This window comes from Theropithecus gelada, chromosome 4 (genome assembly GCF_003255815.1).
Source record: "Theropithecus gelada isolate Dixy chromosome 4, Tgel_1.0, whole genome shotgun sequence".
NCBI lineage: Eukaryota > Metazoa > Chordata > Mammalia > Primates > Cercopithecidae > Theropithecus > Theropithecus gelada.
This window is the reverse complement of record NC_037671.1, coordinates 87,834,216-87,855,609: the sequence shown is the minus strand read 5'-3', so window position 1 is coordinate 87,855,609 and position 21,394 is coordinate 87,834,216. Positions and strand designations below refer to the sequence as shown.

At 38.6% G+C, this 21,394-nt stretch overlaps 1 protein-coding gene across 4 annotated transcripts in view; it reads left to right on the top strand.

The window, feature by feature from the left end:
* RNGTT (RNA guanylyltransferase and 5'-phosphatase) overlaps positions 1–21,394 on the top strand; it is a 340,094-nt gene that overhangs the window by 13,467 nt on the left and 305,233 nt on the right. For 2 of the 4 annotated variants that reach the window (XM_025383641.1, XM_025383640.1), the window contains exons 2-4: positions 6,627–6,736; positions 17,473–17,576; positions 17,667–17,755. In XM_025383641.1, the coding sequence (XP_025239426.1) occupies positions 6,627–6,736; positions 17,473–17,576; positions 17,667–17,755 (303 nt within the window). The remainder of the gene's footprint in view (positions 1–6,626; positions 6,737–17,472; positions 17,577–17,666; positions 17,756–21,394) is intronic. The other 2 variants (XM_025383642.1, XM_025383643.1) reach the window with 2 other exon arrangements.

The window sequence follows — 21,394 nt, the reverse complement described above, 5'->3', positions numbered from 1 at the left end:
TTCCAGAAAATTTTTTATTTATTTTGCCCGATCCATCAGAGAAATTACTACATATGGCAGTTATAACCTTATGAAATGTATTTCTTAAATAATAAGACCTTTTTAGGGAACCCACTCTGTGAAGAAAAACAAAAATAATATAGGACTTGAAAATTGAAACTACCCCTTGATCCATGGGCTGTTATGTTAGTAGGCATGGAACCAACATTAATCTCCCTGTACATTTCCATCAGAGCTCTTGGGTGCCTAGGTGCATAGTCAGTGAGCAGTAATATTTTGGAAGGAATCTTTTTTTCTGAGCAGTAAGTCTCAAGAGTGAGCTTCAAAAAATTCAGTAAAACATTCTGTAAACAGATGGGATGTCATCCAGGCTTGTTGTTCATTGATAGAGCACAGACAGAGTAGATTTAGCATACTTCCTTAAGGGCCCTAGTATTTTCAGAATAGTAAATGAGCACTGGCTTCAACTTGAAGTTACCAGCTCCTGACAAGAAAGTCAGCCTGTCGTTTGAAGCTTTGAATCTAGGCATTGTCTTCTGTCTAGCTATGAAAGCCCTAGATGGCATTTTCTTCTGATAGAAGACTGTTTTTCTGTTGTTTAGTGTAGCCATGTTCGTCAATTATCTTAGCTATATCTTCTGGATAATTTTCTACAGCTTCCATAAGAGCCCTTTACCTTGTACTTTTATGTTAGAGAGATGGCTTCTTTCCTTAAACCTTATGAATCAACCTCTGCTAGCTTCAGATTTTTCTTCTGCAGCTTCCTTACCTCTCTCAGCCTTCGTAGAATTGAAGGAAATTGTTGCCTTGGTCTGGATTAGGCTTTGGCTTAAGTGGAAATGTTGTGGCTGGTTTGATCTATTCAGACCACTGAAATTTTCTCCATATCAGCAATAAGACTGTTTTGCTTTCGGCCAGGCATGGTGGCTCACACCTGTAATCCCGGCACTTTGGGAGGCTGAGGCATGTGAATCACGAGGTCAGGAGTTTGAGACCAGCCTGGCGAATATGGTGAAACCCCGTCTCTACTAAAAATACAAAAAAATTAGCTGGGCGTGGTGGCGTGCACCTGTAGTCCCAGCTACTCAAGAGGCTGAGGCAGGAGAATCGCTTGAACCTGGGAGGCACACGGAGGTTGCAGTGAGCCGAGGTCACGCCACTGACTCCAGCTTGGTGACAGAGCGAGACTCCATCTTAAAAAAAAAAAAAAAGACTGGTTATTTCGCTTTCTTATCATTTGTGTGTTCACTGGAGTAGCACTTGTAACATCCTCTGCGAATTTTTCCTTTTCATTTACAACTTGGCTAACTGGTGCAAGAGGCCTAGCTTTTGGCGTATCTGGGCTTTCAGTGTACCTTCTTCACTGAACTTAATAATTTCTAGTTTTTGATTTAATTGAGAGACATATGATTCTTCATCGCACTTGAACACTTAGAGGACATTGTAGGGTTATTAATTGACCTAATTTCAATATTATTGTGTCTCAGGAAATAGGGAGGCTTAAGGAGAGGGAGGGAGACGGGGAATGGCTGCTTGGTGGAGCAGTGAAAACATGTACAGCATTTATTTATTAAGTCTGCCATTTTATGGGTGTCATTCATGGCACCCCAAAACAATTACAGGTGTTACATCAGAGATCACTGATCATAGATCACTGTAACAAATATAATAATAATCAAAAAGCTTGAACTGTTGTGGAAGTTAGTTCCACAAAATGTGGCACAGACACAAAACGAGCACATACTGTTGGATAAATTATGGTGCTAGACTTGATAGACAAAAGGTTGCCACAGACCTTCAATTTATTAAAAAATGCAGTATCTGTGAAGTGCAGTAAAGCAAAGTATGCCTGTAATACTAGTTCCTCTCATAAACAACTGCCCAAAACTCAGGAGTTCCAATCAAATTATATTTCTTGCTCATATCAGAATGTGTTGTATTGGGCAACTTTCCCAGGCTACTCTTCTCTGATTAGCAACTTGCTAGGCTCTTTCCATCTTGTGATGCTGTCATCTTAAACATGTAACTTCTAAAGTTGCCATGAAAGTGGAGGAGCAAGCATGGGTGATCTCTCGGGGTTTTTGGCCAGCCTTGGTAGTCGTATAGTTAACTTTGGCCCGTATCCCGTTGGCCAGAATCCAGAACATGGCCCTCACCCAACTACAAGAGAAACTGAGAAAGCTAGTCTTTCATTGTGTCCTGGAAGAAGAAAGTAAATTGAATGTGACCAACAGATACTGTCATTTCTACCATGGCAATAGATAAAACTTCTCCCAGGTAGAGACCGTAGAGAGAGTAGAGAAGGTCCACAAAGGAACCCCTAGAAACCTGACATTTATAAGTTGGTTAAAGAAAAAAGAGGGAACAAAGGAGTTGAGGACGAATAGCTAGAAATTGAGGGAGGTGTGAGGTGGGTGATTGAAACTAACAGGAGTTTGGGTGTCATGGAAGGCAGAAGAGTTTTTCAAGAAGGAAGGAGTTGCCGGATACGTGAAATGCTGCTGAAATGTTAAGATACCAGAAAAGTTGGTAAAATCTGTTGGTGACTGTGACAAGTATTTTCAGTGGCAATGTGGGATCAGAGGCCAGATTGGAGTGGATTAATGAGCTACTTTGTTGCAAGTCTCTTAGAGAGTTGTAGGGGATTGCTGAGGAATATGTGTAGATGGCTCTGAGACCTGTTTAAGAGGCTAATTGCTACCTTTCCTACCTTTCGGATAGAGTGGTCAAAAGAGTGGGCATAGAGTGGCCAAAAGGAATGATCATAAGTGACTTGAGAATGGCCAACTGGCTGAGGAAGAGGCAGGGGCTGGAACATGGAAGATGTAGGACTATCTTCATTAACCCATCTACCAAGGCTATGGATGGGCCTTAGTCATATCAGCAGATGCTGCTGGGATGGAAACTAATGATGCTCGAAGACCAGATGCAATACAGTTCAGTTTACTGGAAGCAAGAGAGGAAAAAGATGGTGTACAAAATAGCAGTTGCTCCCCTTTCCGCCAGTGCCAGGGTCTTTACCTTTGAGGAATGTAATCACATCCAGGAGGAGAGTCCTGATTAGACTGTAGGCTATCTTGAATGGGAGCTCAAAAGCTAAATTATGCACAGTTACAGAGAAGTAAAGTCTACACTTCTGCTGATACATGTATACATAAATGAATTGGAGGTAATGAAGTAAAGATAGGAGTATGTGTATTAAACTTTTTAAAAAGTTTGGTTATGAAGAGGAGTAAAAATGAAGCATAAGTTGGGGGATAAGGGAGAGTTTAGGGCTTGTTTAAATGCTGGTGGGAATGAGCCAGCAGATGTCTGAGATCTGAAGATGTTGGGGGTGAGGGTTGGGAGAAGAAGAAAGGGTTGATTGATGGCCCTTGAAAGGTAAGATGGTAAGGAAATCTTGAGCAGAAGGGAGGATTTTTAATGGCAGGAGGAGTATGGGCTCAGATACAGAAAGGTTTATAGATTAACTGCAAAGACAAGGCAAGTTTCTGCCTAATGGTGGAGAGGCATTGTTGAATAGCAGTTTCATTCATGGGCTCTACATCCATAGTCTTCATTTGAATCACTGTTTTTAGCATTTATTAGTGGTGTGACATGCGGCAAGTTGCTTAATCGCTCTTGCTTTGTTCTCCTCATCTGTAAAATGAGGAATAATAACAATATTTATTGTTAGGAGTAAATGAATGAATTATGTACAATATTTTAAACAGTGTCTGGCATGTGGTAAACATACACAATTAGCTTTAATTATTATGGCTTCTTTTTTTTTTTTTTCTTTTCAGTGAAGTCTAACTTGAAGTTGTCAGTTGAAAAGGGGATGTTTTAGGAATGAGGAAAAAATGTAAAATATTTATCATAAGGGATAGTGGTGTGTGGTAGGACTGCCTTTAATATTGGTGATTATGAAGTATAGTGTCACCCATCTTTTGTGCTGTGAGATTTGCTCTAGGAGGCCTCAGCTACATATGTGTAGGCACAAAGAAGTTAGGTGGTTGGGTTCATTGAGGTCTGGATTTTTCTCAGGTGAGTGTGACTGGGTAATGGGGGCAGAGCAAGGAGGTTAAGGGTATTTACAGAGGACTAATTATGATGATCTACTGTGGACTCTGATGTTGGATAAGAAGGAAAGGGAACCCTGAAAGAGCTGATGGAAATAGGATTGGACCTCTGAGAGTAAGTAAGTAATAAGAGGGAGAGAAAGTCTGATGGGATGAATCTTCTTATTTATTTATTTTTTATGTTTATTGTTTACAGTTTATATTTTCCCAATAGAATATAAACACTATGAGGGCAGCAGGGTTTTTCTGGTTTTTGTTTGTTTTTTTCCTTTTCACGAATGTAATCCATGTGCCTATAACAATGCCTGGTACATAGTAGATACCCACTATATATCTGTTAAACTAAATGAAGTAAAAGAAACCTAACTCAGATGATGGTGGAGGTGGTGAGAAGTGGTTAGATTTTAGATGTATTTTGAAGGTGGAGCTGCAGGATTTGCTGATGGATTGGATGTCAGGTGTGAGAAAAGGAGAATAGTCAAGGATAACCTAAAAGGTTTTGGTCTTGGGCTGCTAAAAGAATGATGTTACTATTTGCTGAGATAGGGAAGAGCATGAAAGGAGCAGGTTTTAGAGTTTGAATATTAAGAGATGAGATTTGGATATCAAATCTGAGACATCTGTTAGGCATAAAGTAGAGGCTCAGTAGGCAGTTGATATCCATCTAGAGTTAAGGGAGCGATTTGAGCTGGAGATATAAATTTGTAAGTCATTAGCACATTGATGACTTTTAAAGCCATGAGACTAGATGAGACACCAAGGGAGTGAATGAAAATATAAAAGAGATCCAAGGATTGAGTCCTGAGACAAAACATAGAGGAGTCAGGGTGATGAGGGGGAGCCACTAAAGATGACTGAGAAGGAGAGGCCAGAGAGCTAGAAGGAAAACCAGGAGGATATAATAGTATTCTAGAAGTCACATGAAAAAATGGTTCAGGAATTCCCTCTTTCATCAAAAAGTGATCAGTTTTTCTTATGTTGCTGAGAGCTTAAGGTGAGAACTGAGAGTTGACCATTTGATTTAGCAACGTGAAGGTTATGGGTCGTTTTGATTTTGCAGAAAACAAAATCTTAAAAAATTATTTTTTTTCATGAAATTTAGTTTAAAGTCTTTGGACAAATGTTAAGACTTCACTTAGGTAGATAATATTGTTTTTATTGTGTTTGGAAATATAAGGCCAGGCTCAGTGGCTCACGCCTATAATCCCAGCATTTTGGGAGGCCGAGGTGGGCGAATTGCTTGAGTTTAGGAGTTGGAGACCAGCCTGGGCAACATGATGAAACCTCATCTCTACAAAAAATACAAACAATTAGCTGAGTGTGGTGGTGTGCGCCTGTAGTCCCAGCTACTGGGGTTGCTAAGGTGGAAGGATCGCCTGAGCCCAGGAGGTTGAGGCTGCAGGGGCTGACATCACGCCACTGCACTCCAGCCTGGGCAACAGAGTGACACCCTGTCTCAAAAAGTAATACATATACATAGATCAGTTAAAATAAGTTGTTTGAAAATTGGTTATATGAAGTGACTTCCTCTATGCTATACTGTCATTCAGAAAAAAAGGTAAAAAAAAATCAGTCTTTCTAGCTGAAATAACCACTGATAGTTGTTTGAAGGAAGATTTTGGTTAGCATTCTCTCAGAATGATGTCATGTTTTAGCATGATCTTTATCCTGAGATATAGAATAAGGTCTACAACCTTTTAGTATCAGGTTGGAGAAAGTTCCAACCTGATAATAAAAACCGTATAGGGCATGTAATCCCAGCACTTTGGGAGGCTGAAGTGGATGGATTGCTTGAGCCCAGGAGTTTGAGACTAGCCTGGACAACATAGTGAGACCCTGTCAACCCGCTCCCCCCAGCAAAAAAATTAGCTGGGTATGGTGGCATGCACCTGCAGTCCCAGCTACCTGGGAGGCTTAGGCAGGAAGATTGCTTATATTTTTAAGGGTTTTAAATTAATAACTTTTAATGTAGTGGTATAGAACTTAGAGTTTTAATGGAAGTTCTATTCACTGGTAATTTTTCTTTTGCTGTTATATTTGATTGTCAATTTTAACAATTTTTTTGTCCTTAAAAGATATAGGGTAGTATCTTTTAAAAGTACAGTTTAAATTGAGAGTACTTTATGAACACTTGCATTTTTAGATTGCTTTTCCATTTAAAATGTTTTAAGAGGCTGGATGTGGTGGCTCACGCCTGTAATTCCAGCACTTTGGGAGGCCGAGGCAGGTTGATTGCTTGAGCCCAGTAGTTCGAGACCAGCCTGGGCAACATGGTGAAACCCTGTCTCTACTAAAAACACAAAAATTAGCCGGGCTTGGGTGGTACACACCTGAAATCCCAGCTACTTGGGAGGCTGAAGCAAGATAATCACTTGAACTCAGGAGGCAGAGGTTTCAGTAAGCCGAGATTGCACCACTGTACTCTATCCTGGGGGACAGAGTGACACTTGGTCTCAAAAAAAAAAAAAAAGTTTTAAGAAGGTGATACTTGAGAATTGTTAATTATAGAAATTTAATCTGAAACATTTCCTTTAATGGAAATTATTACCTATCTTTGTTGTTTAGGAAGATTCTTACCTCTGAAGACAATGTTAGGACCAAGATATGATAGTCAAGTTGCTGAAGAAAATCGGTTCCATCCCAGCATGCTCTCAAATTACCTAAAGAGCCTAAAGGTAAGAAACAAAACTTCTTTTTGTCACTGATTTAATATACTTTGTTCACTCTTATTCTTCAGGTGACTTTAAAAAAAATCTTATTAATTAAAATAATTAATAGACTCAAGGGAAGTTGCAGTAATTGTACATAGAATTCTGTGAACCCTTCTCCCAGCTTCTCACAATGGTGTCATTTTATATAATTGTAGCACAATATCAAAAGCAGGAAATTGACATTGATACAGTACTGCTAACTGATTTCTGATCTTATTTACTTTTTATATGCATTTGTGTGTGTGTGTAGTTCAGGACAGTTTGATCTCATCTGTAAATTCATGGTGGTAGTTATAGAACTGCTGCATCTCCACAAAGGAATTCCCTCATGCTACCTCTTTATAGCCAGACTCTCTCCTCACCCCTGTCCCTGTACTCTGGCAGCTGCTAATCTGTTCTCCACGTGTAGTTTTTCCATTTAAGAGAATGCCCACCTGACGTCCTGGCCCCCAGCAAAACTTACTATAGCCTCCACTAACGACCATACCCTAAGCTACCAAGAAAACTGACTCTGTTTACAGCTGAAGAAACCATACAGAGACTACACTACTGCATGCATCCACAATCATAGCCAAAGTGCTCTACCCAAGCAACACCACAGATATTTCTTCAGGAAAAAGTCCTTCCCTACAAAAACTAATTCCAAAAATTGGGACTGGAGCTGGGCGCCGTGGCTCATGACTATAATCCCAACACTTCGGGATGCTGAGGCAGGTGGATCACTTGAGGATAAGTGTTTGAGACTAGCCTGGCCAACATGGCAAAACCCTGTCTCTACTGAAAATACAAAAATTAGCCAGGCATTTTGGTGTGCACTTGTAATTCCAGCATACTCAGGAGGCTGAGGCACAAGAATCGCTCGAACCTGGGAAGCAGAGGTTGCAGTGAGCTGAGATCACACCAGTGCACTCAAACCCAGGCAATAGAGCGAGACTCTATCTCAAAAAAAAAAAAAAGAAAAGAAAAACTGGGGCTGGGATGGTGGCTCATGCCTGTAATCTCAGCACTTTCGGAGACTGAGGCAGGAGGATCGCTTCAGGCCAGGAGTTTGAGACCAGTGTGGGCAGCATAGGGAGACCCTGTCTCTACAAAATATTAAAAATTAGCCGGGCATGGTGGTGTGTGCCTGTAGTCCCAGCTACTTGGGAGGCTGAGGTGGGAGGATCACTTGAACCCAGGAGGTTGAGGCTGTAGTGAGCCATGATCATTCACCGTAGCCTGGGCAATAGTGAGACCGTGTCTCCAAAAAAAAAAATGGAGAAGCGAGTGTTACACCAGATGTGCAGATGTCAATGTAAGGACATGGGAAACATGAAAGAACAAGAAATATGGCACCTCCAAAGGAACACAATAATCCTTCAGCAGCAGATAAAAAATTCATAATCCGTCAGCAGCATAATAAAAAAACTTCATGAAGTGGTGGACAGATAATTCAAAATTTTGATACTAAGGAAGCTCTGTGTAAGAAAGAAGAGAATATTGAAAAGCAATACAGAATACTGAAAAGGAGTACAAATCAGAAAAACGATTCAGGGGATGAATGAGAAGTTTACCATAGATAGATATCAGAAATCCAAACACATTCAGGAACTGAAGAATTTATTGAATGAAATAGAAAATAGAACGAAAGCTTCAATAATAGACTAGATCGAGCAGAAGAAATAATCTCAGAACTTAAAGACAGGTCTTTGGAAATAACCCAGTCAGACAAAAATAAAGATAAAAGGCTAAAATAGAATGAGCAAAGCCTTCATGAGATATATGACACCAGAAAGTGACCAGATATTCAAATTTTTGGTGTTCCAGAAGATGAAGAGAAAACAAAAGGGTTAGAAAACCTATTTAATGAAATAATAGATGAAAACTTTCTAAGTTTAACAAGAGGTTTAGACATCCAGGAGGATCAAAGATCCCCAAAAGATAACATCTAAAAAGTTCTTCTCCACAAGACATTATAATCAAACTGTCAAAAGTCAAAGAGAAAATTCAAAAAACATTAAGAGTGTCTAGTCATTTATAAGAGAGCCCCCATTAGACTAATAGTGGACTTCACAGCAAAAACCTTACAGACCAAGAGAGAGCAGAGGATATATTCAAAGTTCTGAAACAAAATGCCTACCACCCAAGGATACCATACCCAGCAAAGTTATTTTTTCTTCATAAATGAAGGAGAAATAAAGTCTTTCCCAGACAAGCAAAAGCTGAGGGAATTCACCACCACTAGACTGGTCCTGTAAGAAATGCTTTAGAGAGTCCTGTACCTGAAATTGAAAGACTAGTAACTATCATCATGAAAACACAAAAATATAAATAAAAACCACTGACAGAGCAAACACATCAGCAATGAAGGGGAAAACCTCAAATGTTACTACTGTACAATACCACCAAACCGCAAAGATAAAACAATAAGAGAGAAAGAAAGGACAAAGAATATGCAAAACAACTAGAAATAAATTAATAAAATGACAGGAATAAGCCTTAACATATTAATAATAACCTTGAATGTAAGTGGATTACACTTTCCCTTTAAAAGATGTAAACTGGCTGAATGGATATAGAAACATGACCTATCCATATGCTGCCTACAAGAAACTCATCTCAACTGTAAAGACACACATAAACTGAAAGTAAAGAGGTGGAAAAAGTATTCCATGCAAATGGAAACCAAAGGTGAGCAGGAGTAGCTAAACTTATATCAGATAAAGCAGACTTTAAGTCAAAAACAGTAAAAGGAGATAAAGAAGGTCATTATATAATGATAAAAGGATCAGTTTAGCAAGAGGATATAACAATTCTAAACATATATGCACTCAACATCAGAGTACCTAGATATATAAAGCAAATATTATTAGATCTAAAGGGAGATATAGTCTCCCATACAATAGTAGTTGGAGACTTCAACACCCCACTGTCATCGTTAGACATATCGTCTAGACAGAAAATTAACAAACATTGGACTAAATGGACCTAACAGACATTGACAGAACATTTCATCCAGTAGCCACAGAATACCCATTTTTCTCATGAAGAAATGGAACATTCTCTAGGATAGACCATATGTTAAGACATAAAACAAGCCTTAACAAATAAAAAAGTCAAAATCATATCGCATACCTTCTCAGACCACAATGGTAGCAAAGCTAGAAGTCAATAATAAGGGACTTTGGAAATTGTACAAATACATGGAAATTAAACAACATGCTCCCGAATGACCATTTCTTTAAGGAAGAAATTAAGGTGGAAATAAACCTCTTGAAACACATGAAAATTGAAACACGACATACCAAAACCGAAGAAGTATAACAAAAGCAGTGCTAAGAAGGAAGTTTATAGCATAAGTGCCTACATCAAAAAGGTAGAAGGATTCAGATAAATAATGATGCACCACAAGGAACTAGAAAAGCAAGAACAAACCAAAAATCGGTAGAAGGAAAGAAATAATAAAGATCAGAGCAGAACTAAGCAAAATAGACACTAAAAAAAATACAAAGAATCAACAAAATGAAAAGTTGTTTTGAAAGGATAAACCAAATCAATAAATCCCTTCCTAGACCAACCAAGAAAAATGAGAGAAGACTCAAGTAAACTAAATCAGAAATGAGAAAGATAATATTACAGTTGATACCACAGAAATACAAAAGATCATCAGATACTTTTTTTTTTTTTTGAGATGGAGTTTTGCTCTTGTTGCCCAGGCTGGAGTACAATGGTGGGATCTCAGTTCACTGCAACCTCTGCCTCCCAGGTTCAAGAGATTCTCCTACCTCAGCCTCCTGATTAGCTGAGATTACAGGCATGCGCCACTGTGCCTGGCTAATTTTTTGTATTTTGTACTTGAGACAGGGTTTCTCCATGGTGGTCAGGCTGGTCTCGAACTCCCAACCTCAGATGATCTGCCTGCCTCGGCCTCCTAAAGTGTTGGGATTATAGGCGTGAGCCACTGTGCCCGGCCCATCAGAGACTATTATGAACAACTATACACTAACTGGAAAACCTGGCAGAAGTGGATAAGTTCCTAGATATATACAACCTACCAAGATTGAATCAGGAAGAAATAGAAAAGCTGAGCAGACCAATAACAGGTAGGGAGATTTAATCAGTAATAAAACATTTCCCAACAAAAAGTCCAGGGTCAGATGGCTTCACCACCAAATTCTACCAAACTTTTAAGGAAGAACTAACACCAATCCTCAAAAAATTGAAGAGGAGGGAATTCTAGCTCATTCTGTAAAGCTAGCATTATGTTTATACCAAAACCACAACAAAAAGAGAAAACAGGCCAGTATCTCTGATGCAATGATGGTTCAGCATATGCAAATCAATAAATGTGATACATTACATCAGTAGAATGAAGGACAAACACCATGCGATCATCTCAATAGAGTCAGACAAAGCATTTGATAAGAACCAACATCCCTTCATGATAAAAACTCAACAAACTAGGCATAGAGGGAACATACGTCAACATAATAAAGGCCATATATGACAAGCCTACAGCTAACATCATACTGATTGGGGAAAAGCTTTCGGCTTTTGCCCAGAGAATTAGAATGAGACGAGGATGTCCACTTATTCATCATGGTACTGGAAGTACTATCTAGAGCAGTCAGGCAAGAGAAAGAAACAAAAGGCATCCAAATTGGAAAAGAAGTCAAATTGTCCCTCATTGCTGATGATATAATCTTAAATCTAGAAAAACGTAATGACTCCACCAGAAAACAGATCTGATGAGAAATTCAGTAAAGTTGCAGGATACAGAATCAACATACAGACTGGGCAGCAGGTCACACCCCTGTAGTCAAAGTGCTTTGGGAGGCTGAGGTGGGAGGATTGCTTGAGGCTAAGAGTTCAAGAACAGACTGAACCCCAAAGCGAGACCCCATCTCTACAAAATACTTTTTAAAAATGTAAAAGTTGTCCAGGCACAATGGTGGGTTCTTCTAGTTCCAGCTACACAGGAGGCTGAAGTGGGAGGATCACTTGAACCCAGGTGTTCCAGGCTGTGGTGAACCATGATTGAGCCACTGCACTTCAACTTGGGCAAAAGAGTGAGACCCTGGCTTTGAAAGAAACAAAAAAGAGAAAACAACATACAGAAATCAGTAGTGTTTCTGTATGCTGATACTGAACTAGATGAGAAAAAAATCAAGAAGGCAATCCCATTTATAATAGCTCCAAAAAGGGTAAAATACCCAAGAATAAATTTAACCAAGAAAGTGAACGATCTTTACAAGGAAAACTAGAACAGTGATGAAAGAAATTGAATGGGACACAAACAAATAGAAAGACTTCCATGCCCATGGATTGGAATAATTAATATCATTAAAATGACCATACTTTCCAAAGCAATCTGCATATTCAGTGCAATCCCTATAAAAAATATCAATGAGATTTTTCATAGAAATAGACAAAGCTCCTTTTTTATTTTATTAAAACATTTTTTTTTTTTTTTAAATGGGATTTCACTGTATTATCTAGGCTGGTCTTCAACTCCTGGGCTCAAGCAGTTCTCCCACCTTGGCCTCCCAAAGTGCTAGGATTACATGCATGAGACACTGCACCCCACCAGAATCCTAACATTTATATGGAACCTGAAATGACCCTGAATAACCAAAGCAATCTTGAGCAAAAGGAACAAAGCTGTGGGCATCACACTACTTTACAATATATTACAAGGCTATAGTAACCAAAACAGCATGGTAGTGGTATAAAAACAGACTAATGGAACAGAATAGAGAATCCAGAAATAAATGCACGCATTTACAGCCAGCTGATTTAAACAAAGGCACCAAGAAGATGCACTGGGGACAGGACACTCTCTTTAATAAATGGTGTTGGGAAAATTGGATATCCATATACAGAAGAATAACTGGACCTTTATCTCTCACCATATACAAAATCAACTCAAGATGGATTAAAGACTTTAAATGTAAGACCTGAAAGCGTAAAACAGTAGTTTTGAGAAGAAAGCATAGGGAAAACACTGTAGGACATTGGTTTAGTAACAATTTTATGGCTAAGACCTCAAAAACACAACTAAAACAACAGTAGACAAATGGGATGATAGGAAACCAGAAAGCATCTGTGCTGGGTGCAGTGGGCAGTGACTCACATCTGTAATCCTAGCACTTTGGGAGGCCAAGGTGGGAGGACTGCTTGAGCCCAGGAATTGGAGAACAGCCTGGGCAACAGAGTGAGACCTCATTTCTTGGTGGCACATACCTGTGGTCCCAGCTACTTGGGAGGCTGAGGCAGGATGACTGCTTGAGCCCAGTAGGTCAAGGCTGCAGTGATTTACATTCACACCACCGTACTCCAGCCTGGGCAGTGAGTGAGACTCTGTCTCAAAAAATAAAATTTAAAAAAAAAAAAAGCTTCTGCACAGCAAAGGAAACAACAGAGTGAAATAACCTATTGAATAGGAGAATATATTTGCAAACTGTTCTTCTGAGGGATTAGTATCTAGAATATACAAAGAACTGGACACAACGGGAAAAAAATCCCATTAAAAAGTGGGCAAAGATGTGAATAGACATTTCTCAGAAGAAGACATACAAATGGCCAACAGATATATGAAAAAATGCTAAAAACATGCTCAACATTACTAAACATGAGGAAAATGCAAATCCAAACCACAGTGAAATATCATCTTGCACCAGTTAGAATGGCTATTTGTGACCAGGTACACTGGCTCATGTCTGTAATCCTAGTACTTTGGGAAACTGAGATAGATGGGAGGATTACTTGAGGCCAGGAATTTGAGACTAGCCTTGATAACATAACTAGACATCATCTTTAAAAAAATTTAAAAAATTAGCCAGGCTTGAGGTACATGCCTACCATCTTACCTACTCAGGAGACTGAGGTGGAGGGATCCTTTGACCCCAGAAGATCGAAGTTACAGTGGTGAGCTATGATTGTGCTACTGCACTCCATCCTGGGTGGCAGAGCAAAACCCTGTCTCTCTCAAACAAGCAAACAAACAAAACAACAAAACTATTATAAAGAAAAAAACCAACAGATGCTGGCAAGGATGCGGAGAAAAGGGAACTCTTGTATGTTGTTGATTGGAATGTAAATTAGTGCAGCCACCCTGGAAAACAGTATGGACATTTTTCAGAAAACTAAAGTAGAACTGCTATACGATCTAGCAGTTTCACTACTGAGTATGTACCCAAAGGAACAGAAATAATTATATCAAAGGGATACATACCTGCACTTGCATATTTATTGCAGCACTGTTCACAATAGCAAAGGTATGGAATCAACCTAAGTGTCCATCAGTGGATGAATGGATAAAGAAAATGCGGCATATATACACAATGGAATACTATGCAGCCATGAAGAAGAATGAAATCGTCATTTGCAACACATGGGTGGAACTTGAGGTCATTATGTTAAGTGAAATAAGCCAGACACAGAAAGACAAATTTCACATTTTCACTCCTGTGGGAGCCAAAAAAGTTCGTCTCACATTTGTAGTCCTAGAACTTGGGAGGCTGAGATGAAAGGATCACTTGAACCCAGGAGTTTGAGGTTACCATGAGCTGTGATTGTGCTACTACATTCCAGCCTGGGCAACAGAACGAGACCCTATCTCTTAAAAAAAAATTTGATCTCATGGAAATAGACAGTAGAATGATAGATGATAGATACCAGAGGGTGGGAAGGGCGTGGTGAAGGGAGGTTGGTTAGTGCAAACATATAGTTAGATATAATGTATAAATTCTTATTTTTGATAGCAGGGTAAGGTGACTGTTGTTAGCAATGATTGTATTGTGTATTTCCAAGTAGCTAGAAGAGAGAACTTGAAATACTCTTTAACACATAGAAGTGATAAATACTCAAGGTGATGGATACTCCAGATACCCTGATTTCATCATTACACATTACATGCAGTAACAAAATATCACATATACCCCGTAAATACATAAAATATATCAATTAAAGTAAGTGCAGATTGTTTCTCTTGCCTTTTTTTTTTTTTTTCCTGTGACGACCCAAGGGGGAAAGAGGGAGGGAGCGGAAACTCAAGGATTAAAGTGGAGAAAGCGTGGCTTTTTCATCCTGGCTAACACAGTGAAACCCCGTCTCTACTAAAAATACAAAAAGAAATCAGCCGGGCGTGGTGGCGGGCGCCTTCCCAGCTGCTCGGGAGGCTGAGGCAGGAGAATGGCGTGAATCCGGGAGGCGGAGCTTGCAGTGAGCCGAGATCATGCCACTGCACTCCAGCCTGGGCGGTTTCAAAAAAAAAAAAAAAAAAAGGTAAGAGGGGCTTTTGGAGGAAAGTCGGGGTGCTGATAGGAGAGAAAATAAAGATAAATACCAAGCAGGAAAATTTGGGGATTGAAACAACCATCAACCTATGTGGTATAAATTGTCTTCTTTTTTATATTAGAGTATATGCTTCAGAATGGGGTGGAAGATGTATGAATTTACTACTACTTTTTCTAGCCTCAGTATTGGTGTGCATTTGTTAGTGAGACTGCCTTGCTGGCTGATTGTGATTCTAGGTTTTAAAGATTTTTCATACTTAAGGCCCCTGAACGCAAATCAACTTCTTCAGCTAGTGCTCAACAGAAGAAATAATGATTTTTGTTCCAATCCAGAAAGAAACATCGGCTATGATCGACTTATTGAGATGGGATTAAGCCTCCAGTAATACGCATATGGCCATGTATACTGTTCTTCATTGGTTATTTAAGGAATTTATGAGAGAATTTTGACTATACGTACTTTATTGACTATATGTACTTTTTTACCCTATGTGTTAGAATTTAACTGCCCAAGGTGTGATTCTTAGGCATCACATGGTACCTAAAAATCATGATAATGATTTTTGTCATTTAAGAAATAGACAATACGTTCACTTATTTCAAAAATCCAGAAGTTTTAAAAGGTTGGTGTCATGAAGTCTCCCTCTCACTGTTGCTCTCTATCTGCCTAGTCCCTCACCACATACCACACAGGTTCCAATGTTTTTAGGTTTTTTAATACATCCTTTCAAAATTTCTTTATGTGTATATAAGCAACAAAAAACACAGATTGCTGTGTTCTCCCCTGCACACTCAAGGTAGCACATTATATATGCTGGTGTGAACCTTGCATTTCCAACTTAAGAGTATACTCTGAAGATCTTCATATATCAGCACATAGAACTTCTTGTTCTTTTTTTTTTTTTTTTTTTTACAGATTTATAGTATTCCATTAAAGTATGTACAAGTTGAGCATCCCTCATCCAAAATTATAAAATCTGAATCTTTTTTAGCATCTACATGATGCCCAAAGGAAATGCTTATTGGAACATTACAGATTTTGGATTTTCGTATTAGGATTGCTCAACCTGTAAGTATAATGCAAATATTGAAAAATCTGAAATCCTAAACACTTCAAGTCCCAAGCATTTCAGTTTAGAATCTTCTTACTGCTTTACTTGGATGGTTTCTTTATGAAACCGGAATATGTGTGCTGATATTTTGTGAAATTTACCAGCATGGGGTCATTTTTACTGCTTTTGTGTGTCTTCACTGTATTTCCCCCTTGTGATGCTTCTGCTTCCCTGTAATCTGTCCCATCTTCTCCAGATTCCTTAGCTCTTGTGTAGATGAGAGATAGGTCTACCACTTTATGGTGAGCTCTTTCTTACTGGAAATGTACTTTTGTTGCCTTTTTTCTAAAATCTGCTGCTCCTGGGTCTGCTTCTCTTTTCTTCCTTTCCATATAGCTTCTGCAGTGTTCTTAACTTTTTGGCAGAACTTAGACATTTTTTATGAATGTGTGGATTTTATGTGCCTTAGTTTTACAGAAAATGAAACTTTTTTTTTTTTTTTTTAACAATGTACCTTGTTTTTATATGATAAGGAGAGGGAAATTTCTTATTTAATTTTTTAATCTTTTTTCCCCCAAACACATGGTTTTTCAAGTGATCCTCTTGCCACGGCCTCTCAAAGTGCTAAGATTACAGGCATGAGCCACTGTGCCTGGCCAAATTTCTCTCCCATACTGCCATCTTCTTAATAAGATTGTTTCTATTTTTAACCTTGCTTCTTTTCAAAAAAACATAACTTGAGGCTTTAGTATATTTTCAGAAAATAGAAGAGTTGTTAATAACAAAGAAAGGGATATCTATATAATATATATAATGAGATAAGATATATGCACACACACACACACACATCATATATATGATATAAATGGTTTGTCTCATCTTTTAAGCCTGGGATATAAAATGGTGTAGTCAGTAGATATTGACAGAGTTATTGGTAGTGGCTGCATAGGCTGGGGTGGATGATGTGTGCCTGGAGCTTGAGTTGTCGTGTATTTCAGATAGGTGCTATTCCTGCTCTGGCCTCTTGTCAAATAAGTCATAGGTGCAGAGGTATATGCAGCAAACACTAGAGAAAACTCTAGTGTTTTCTCTTTTGCATAGACTTTTGTGATGTTGGCAGTAGAATTTGTTTTGCTTATATTCCTGTTCCTTCCTTAGTTTGGGAGTTAATTTGTTTTATCAAGAGCCTGCTTAGTTTTAGTGTCTTGAATAAGACTTAGATAAGTGGTACTTTTATTATCAATTGCTCAAGGGCAAAGTACATACAAAATATCCCTCAGTGTAGATGGATGAACTGTAGTATTGCCATTTAGTCAACTTATTTGGGAACAAAGTAAGTTACTAGTAAATCTGCCCTTTTTTTTTTTTTTAGGTTAAAATGGGCTTATTGGTGGACCTGACAAATACTTCAAGGTTCTATGACAGAAATGACATAGAAAAAGAAGGAATCAAATATATAAAACTTCAGTGTAAAGGGTAAGTTATATATTGAGATTCTTTAATATTGAAACCTTTCATCACAATTTGTAATCTCTTTTTTCAAAAAAACTTTTTCTATATTACTAGACATGGTGAGTGCCCTACCACTGAGAATACCGAGACCTTTATTCGTCTGTGTGAGCGCTTTAATGAAAGAAATCCACCTGAACTTATAGGTATGTTTGGCTTTACTTTGCCACTGTTGAATATTTTATTTTGCAGTTAGGTTTCTGTTTTCTTGTTTGCAAATAAGTTGATATGACAGTTTTTTTTTCTGTTTTAAATAATGACCAAGTAGTATTTATTAAAATGAGAGATTGACTTTTGTGAATTATGTAATAAATGTATGTTCATAATTTTTACATTTTTCAAGATAAAGCCCTGATTTCCCCTCTTCAGGTGTCCTGTTGGGAAAGTCTGTCCTAAACACTACATATTTATTTTTTATACTTCTACATTTTATAATTTTACATTTTATACTGTATGTATTATTCTGAAACTTCATTTTTTTCATTCAGTATTTCTGAGAGTGATGTATGATGATGTAATTGTAATTTTTGCTGCTATATAGTATTCCATTATACAAATACACTATAGTTTATTATCTTTCTTTTTTTTTTTTTTTTTTTGAGACGGAGTCTCGCTCTGTCACCCAGGCTGGAGTGCAGTGGCGCCATCTCAGCTCACTGCAAGCTCCGCCTCCTGGGTTCACGCCATTCTCCTGCCTCAGCCTCCCCAGTAGCTGGGACTACAGGCGCCCGCCACCTCGCCCGGCTAGTTTTTTGTATTTTTCAGTAGAGACGGGGTTTCATCGTGTTAGCCAGGATGGTCTTGATCTCCTGACCTCGTGATCTGCCCGTCTCGGCCTCCCAAAGTGCTGGGATTACAGGCTTGAGCCACCGTGCCCGGCCGGTAGTTTATTATCTTGTTGATGCACAATTCCTTCATCAGATTTTTATTGATTGCTGCTCTATCTATGCCAGGCATAGGCTCTTGGAACACATCAGTGAAGAAAACAGAAAAAAACATCCTGCTCTTCCAGAGCTCATATTCTAGTGTGGGCCGGAGGCTGAGGGAAGGAGGGCAGGCAATAATAAATATAATACGTAAATTTTCATAAAATGGCAGTTACTGAAAATGACATTTGAGTTATGTTTAGGTTTTTTGTTGTTTTTTTTTTGCTTTTATAAACAATGCTGCTAGGAGTGGTCTTCTAGAATTTTTAAGGTTTGGTTTTAAATTTAACTTTTTTTATTAATGAAAGAAAAATTAGTTTTTGAGACAAAGTCTTGCTATATCGCCAGGCCGGAGTGCAGTGGTGCGATCTTGGCTCACTGCAGCCTTGAACTCCTGGGCTCAAGTGGTCCTCTCTTCTCAGCTTCCTGAGTAGCTGGGATTACGGGCACACGCCACCATCCCCCACTATTTATTTTTATTTTTATTTTTATTTCTTGTAGAGACAGGGTCTCACTATGTTGCCCAGGCTTGGTTTGAACTCCTGGTGTCAAGTGATCCTCTTGCTATGGCCTCTCAAAGTGCTGAGATTACAGGCATGAGCCACTGTGTCTGGCCAACTTTGATTCTCTGTTATTTGTGTTGGTTTAAATTGAGGATGCAATTTAAAGTTTCCTTTTTTTTTTTTTTTTTTTTTTTTTGAGATGGAGTCCCACTCTGTTGCCCAGGCTGGAGTGCAGTGGAGTGATCTTGGCTCATTGCAACCTCTGCCTCCCAGGTTCAAGCGATTCTCCCACCTCAGTCCCCTGAGTAGCTGGGATTACAGGCGTACACCACCACACCCCGCTAATTTTTGTATTTTTGTATTTTTTTCTTTTTGAGATGGAGTTTTGCTCTTATTCCCCAGACTGGAGTGCAATGGCATACTCTCACTTTACCACAACCTCCGCCTCCCGGGTTCAAGTGATCCTCTTGCCTCAGCCTCCCAAGTAGCTGGGATTACAGGCATGTGCCACCATGTCCGCCTACTTTTGTATTTTTAGTAGAGATGGGGTTTCTCCATGTTGGTCAGGATAGTCTTGAACTCCCGACCTCAGGTGATCTGCCCGCCTCAGCTTTCTGAAGTGCTGGGATTACAGGTGTGAGCCACCACGCCCAGCTTAAGTTTTGTATTTTTGGTAGAGATGGGGTTTCACCATGTTGGCCAGGCTGGTCTTGGACTCCTGGCCTTGGGTGATCTGCTTACCTGCCTGGGCCTCCCAAAGTGCTGGGATTACAGATGTGAACCACCGTGCCTGGCCAATTAAATGTTTTCTACATAACCAGCCATTTGTTTCAGCGTAGTTTATTGAGTAGTTCTTTCTCTTCTTAGGACTAGATGATGTAAATTAGCTTCATATATCTACTCTTTGAAAATATTTCCTATTCATCTCGTTTTAATTTTTTGGTAATATTTTAAAACTTTTGTTAATCAAATTTTTTAATGTCTTGCTTGATTTTAAGTAGCTAATGTTTTTCCTTATTTAGATAATTGACAGAAAAACTGTTAGAAACTTTGGGAATATATTGAGAACATAAGATAAAAAAGAAGACATCAGCAACTTTCCTGGAAACAAGCAATAATTAGTTAGAAAATATGATTAGAAAACAGTCCCATTAATCTTAATAATATTGGCTATCACATATTGAACATTTCCTTCCTGCAAGTCTTTGTGTAAACCCTATCACACACATTGTCTCATTTTCTTTTCATAGCAGTTATATTAGGTAGATAGTATTGTTATGTCCCTAAACTGAGACTTGGAAAAGTTAAGACTGCTGAAGGGTAACTCACACAGCTGGTAAGGGCTAGAGCCTGGATTATATCCTAAGCAATCTGTGTTGCAAGTTCATGCTTAAAACTACCTCTCTCTTCTATAACAGAAGTACAAAACACCAAGGAATTGTTATTAATAAATGTAGATGGTCTTAAGGAAGAAAATATATTTAAATATTAAAATAAACATGAAGAAATGGAGAGGCATTACTTGTTTCCACATTAATTTCAAAGTTTTAATGTTATTCCAACAAAAATCCCAATGAAAGTTAGGCAGAATTACTTTGAAATTAATTTGTAAAATCCCACACCTCTATTAAGTCACTGAATATCACTAGGCACAGAAAAAAATAGTTTGGCAAATTAGACACGCAAGATTATGAGCAAGAAAAATTTGAAAAACGAGTAATGAGGAGCTTTTTCTTTCCAGTCATTGAATCATATGGTAAAGCAATGGAACCAGCAGCAGTAGTTCCTGGTGGTAAAGGAGATGTTTTCAAATTAGAGAGGAAAGGTGTGATTTTTCACCAAATGGTGTTCCGTTAGCCAACCACATAATAAGTGAATTTTAGGTGTATTAAATATTTTTAAAAGGATTAATAAGAATATAGGAGAAAATAGTCAATATTTATTTAATTCTGGAGTAAAGAAAGAAGGATATTCCATGTATATCACCAAAGACAGAATCCATAAATGAGTATTTTTCTTTTAGGAGTGCTCCTGGACTGCCTGCGTCAGAACCACCCGCAGATACTTGTTAGAAATGTATGTTTTAGGGCCTATCCTGGACCTACATAATCAAAATATCTAGGGATGAATGTGAGGAATCCAGATTTTTTTTTTTTTTTTTTAAAAAGAGACAGGGTCTTGCTATGGTGCCCGCTTGGAGTACAGTGGCTATTATTAGGCATGATTATAGCATACTACAGCCTTGAACTCCTGGCCTCAATTGATCCTCCTGCCCTGGCCTCCTGAGTTGCTAGGAGTACATGCACCACTGCACTTTTGCCAGGAATCTAGATTTTCATTTTTTTTTTTTTTTTTT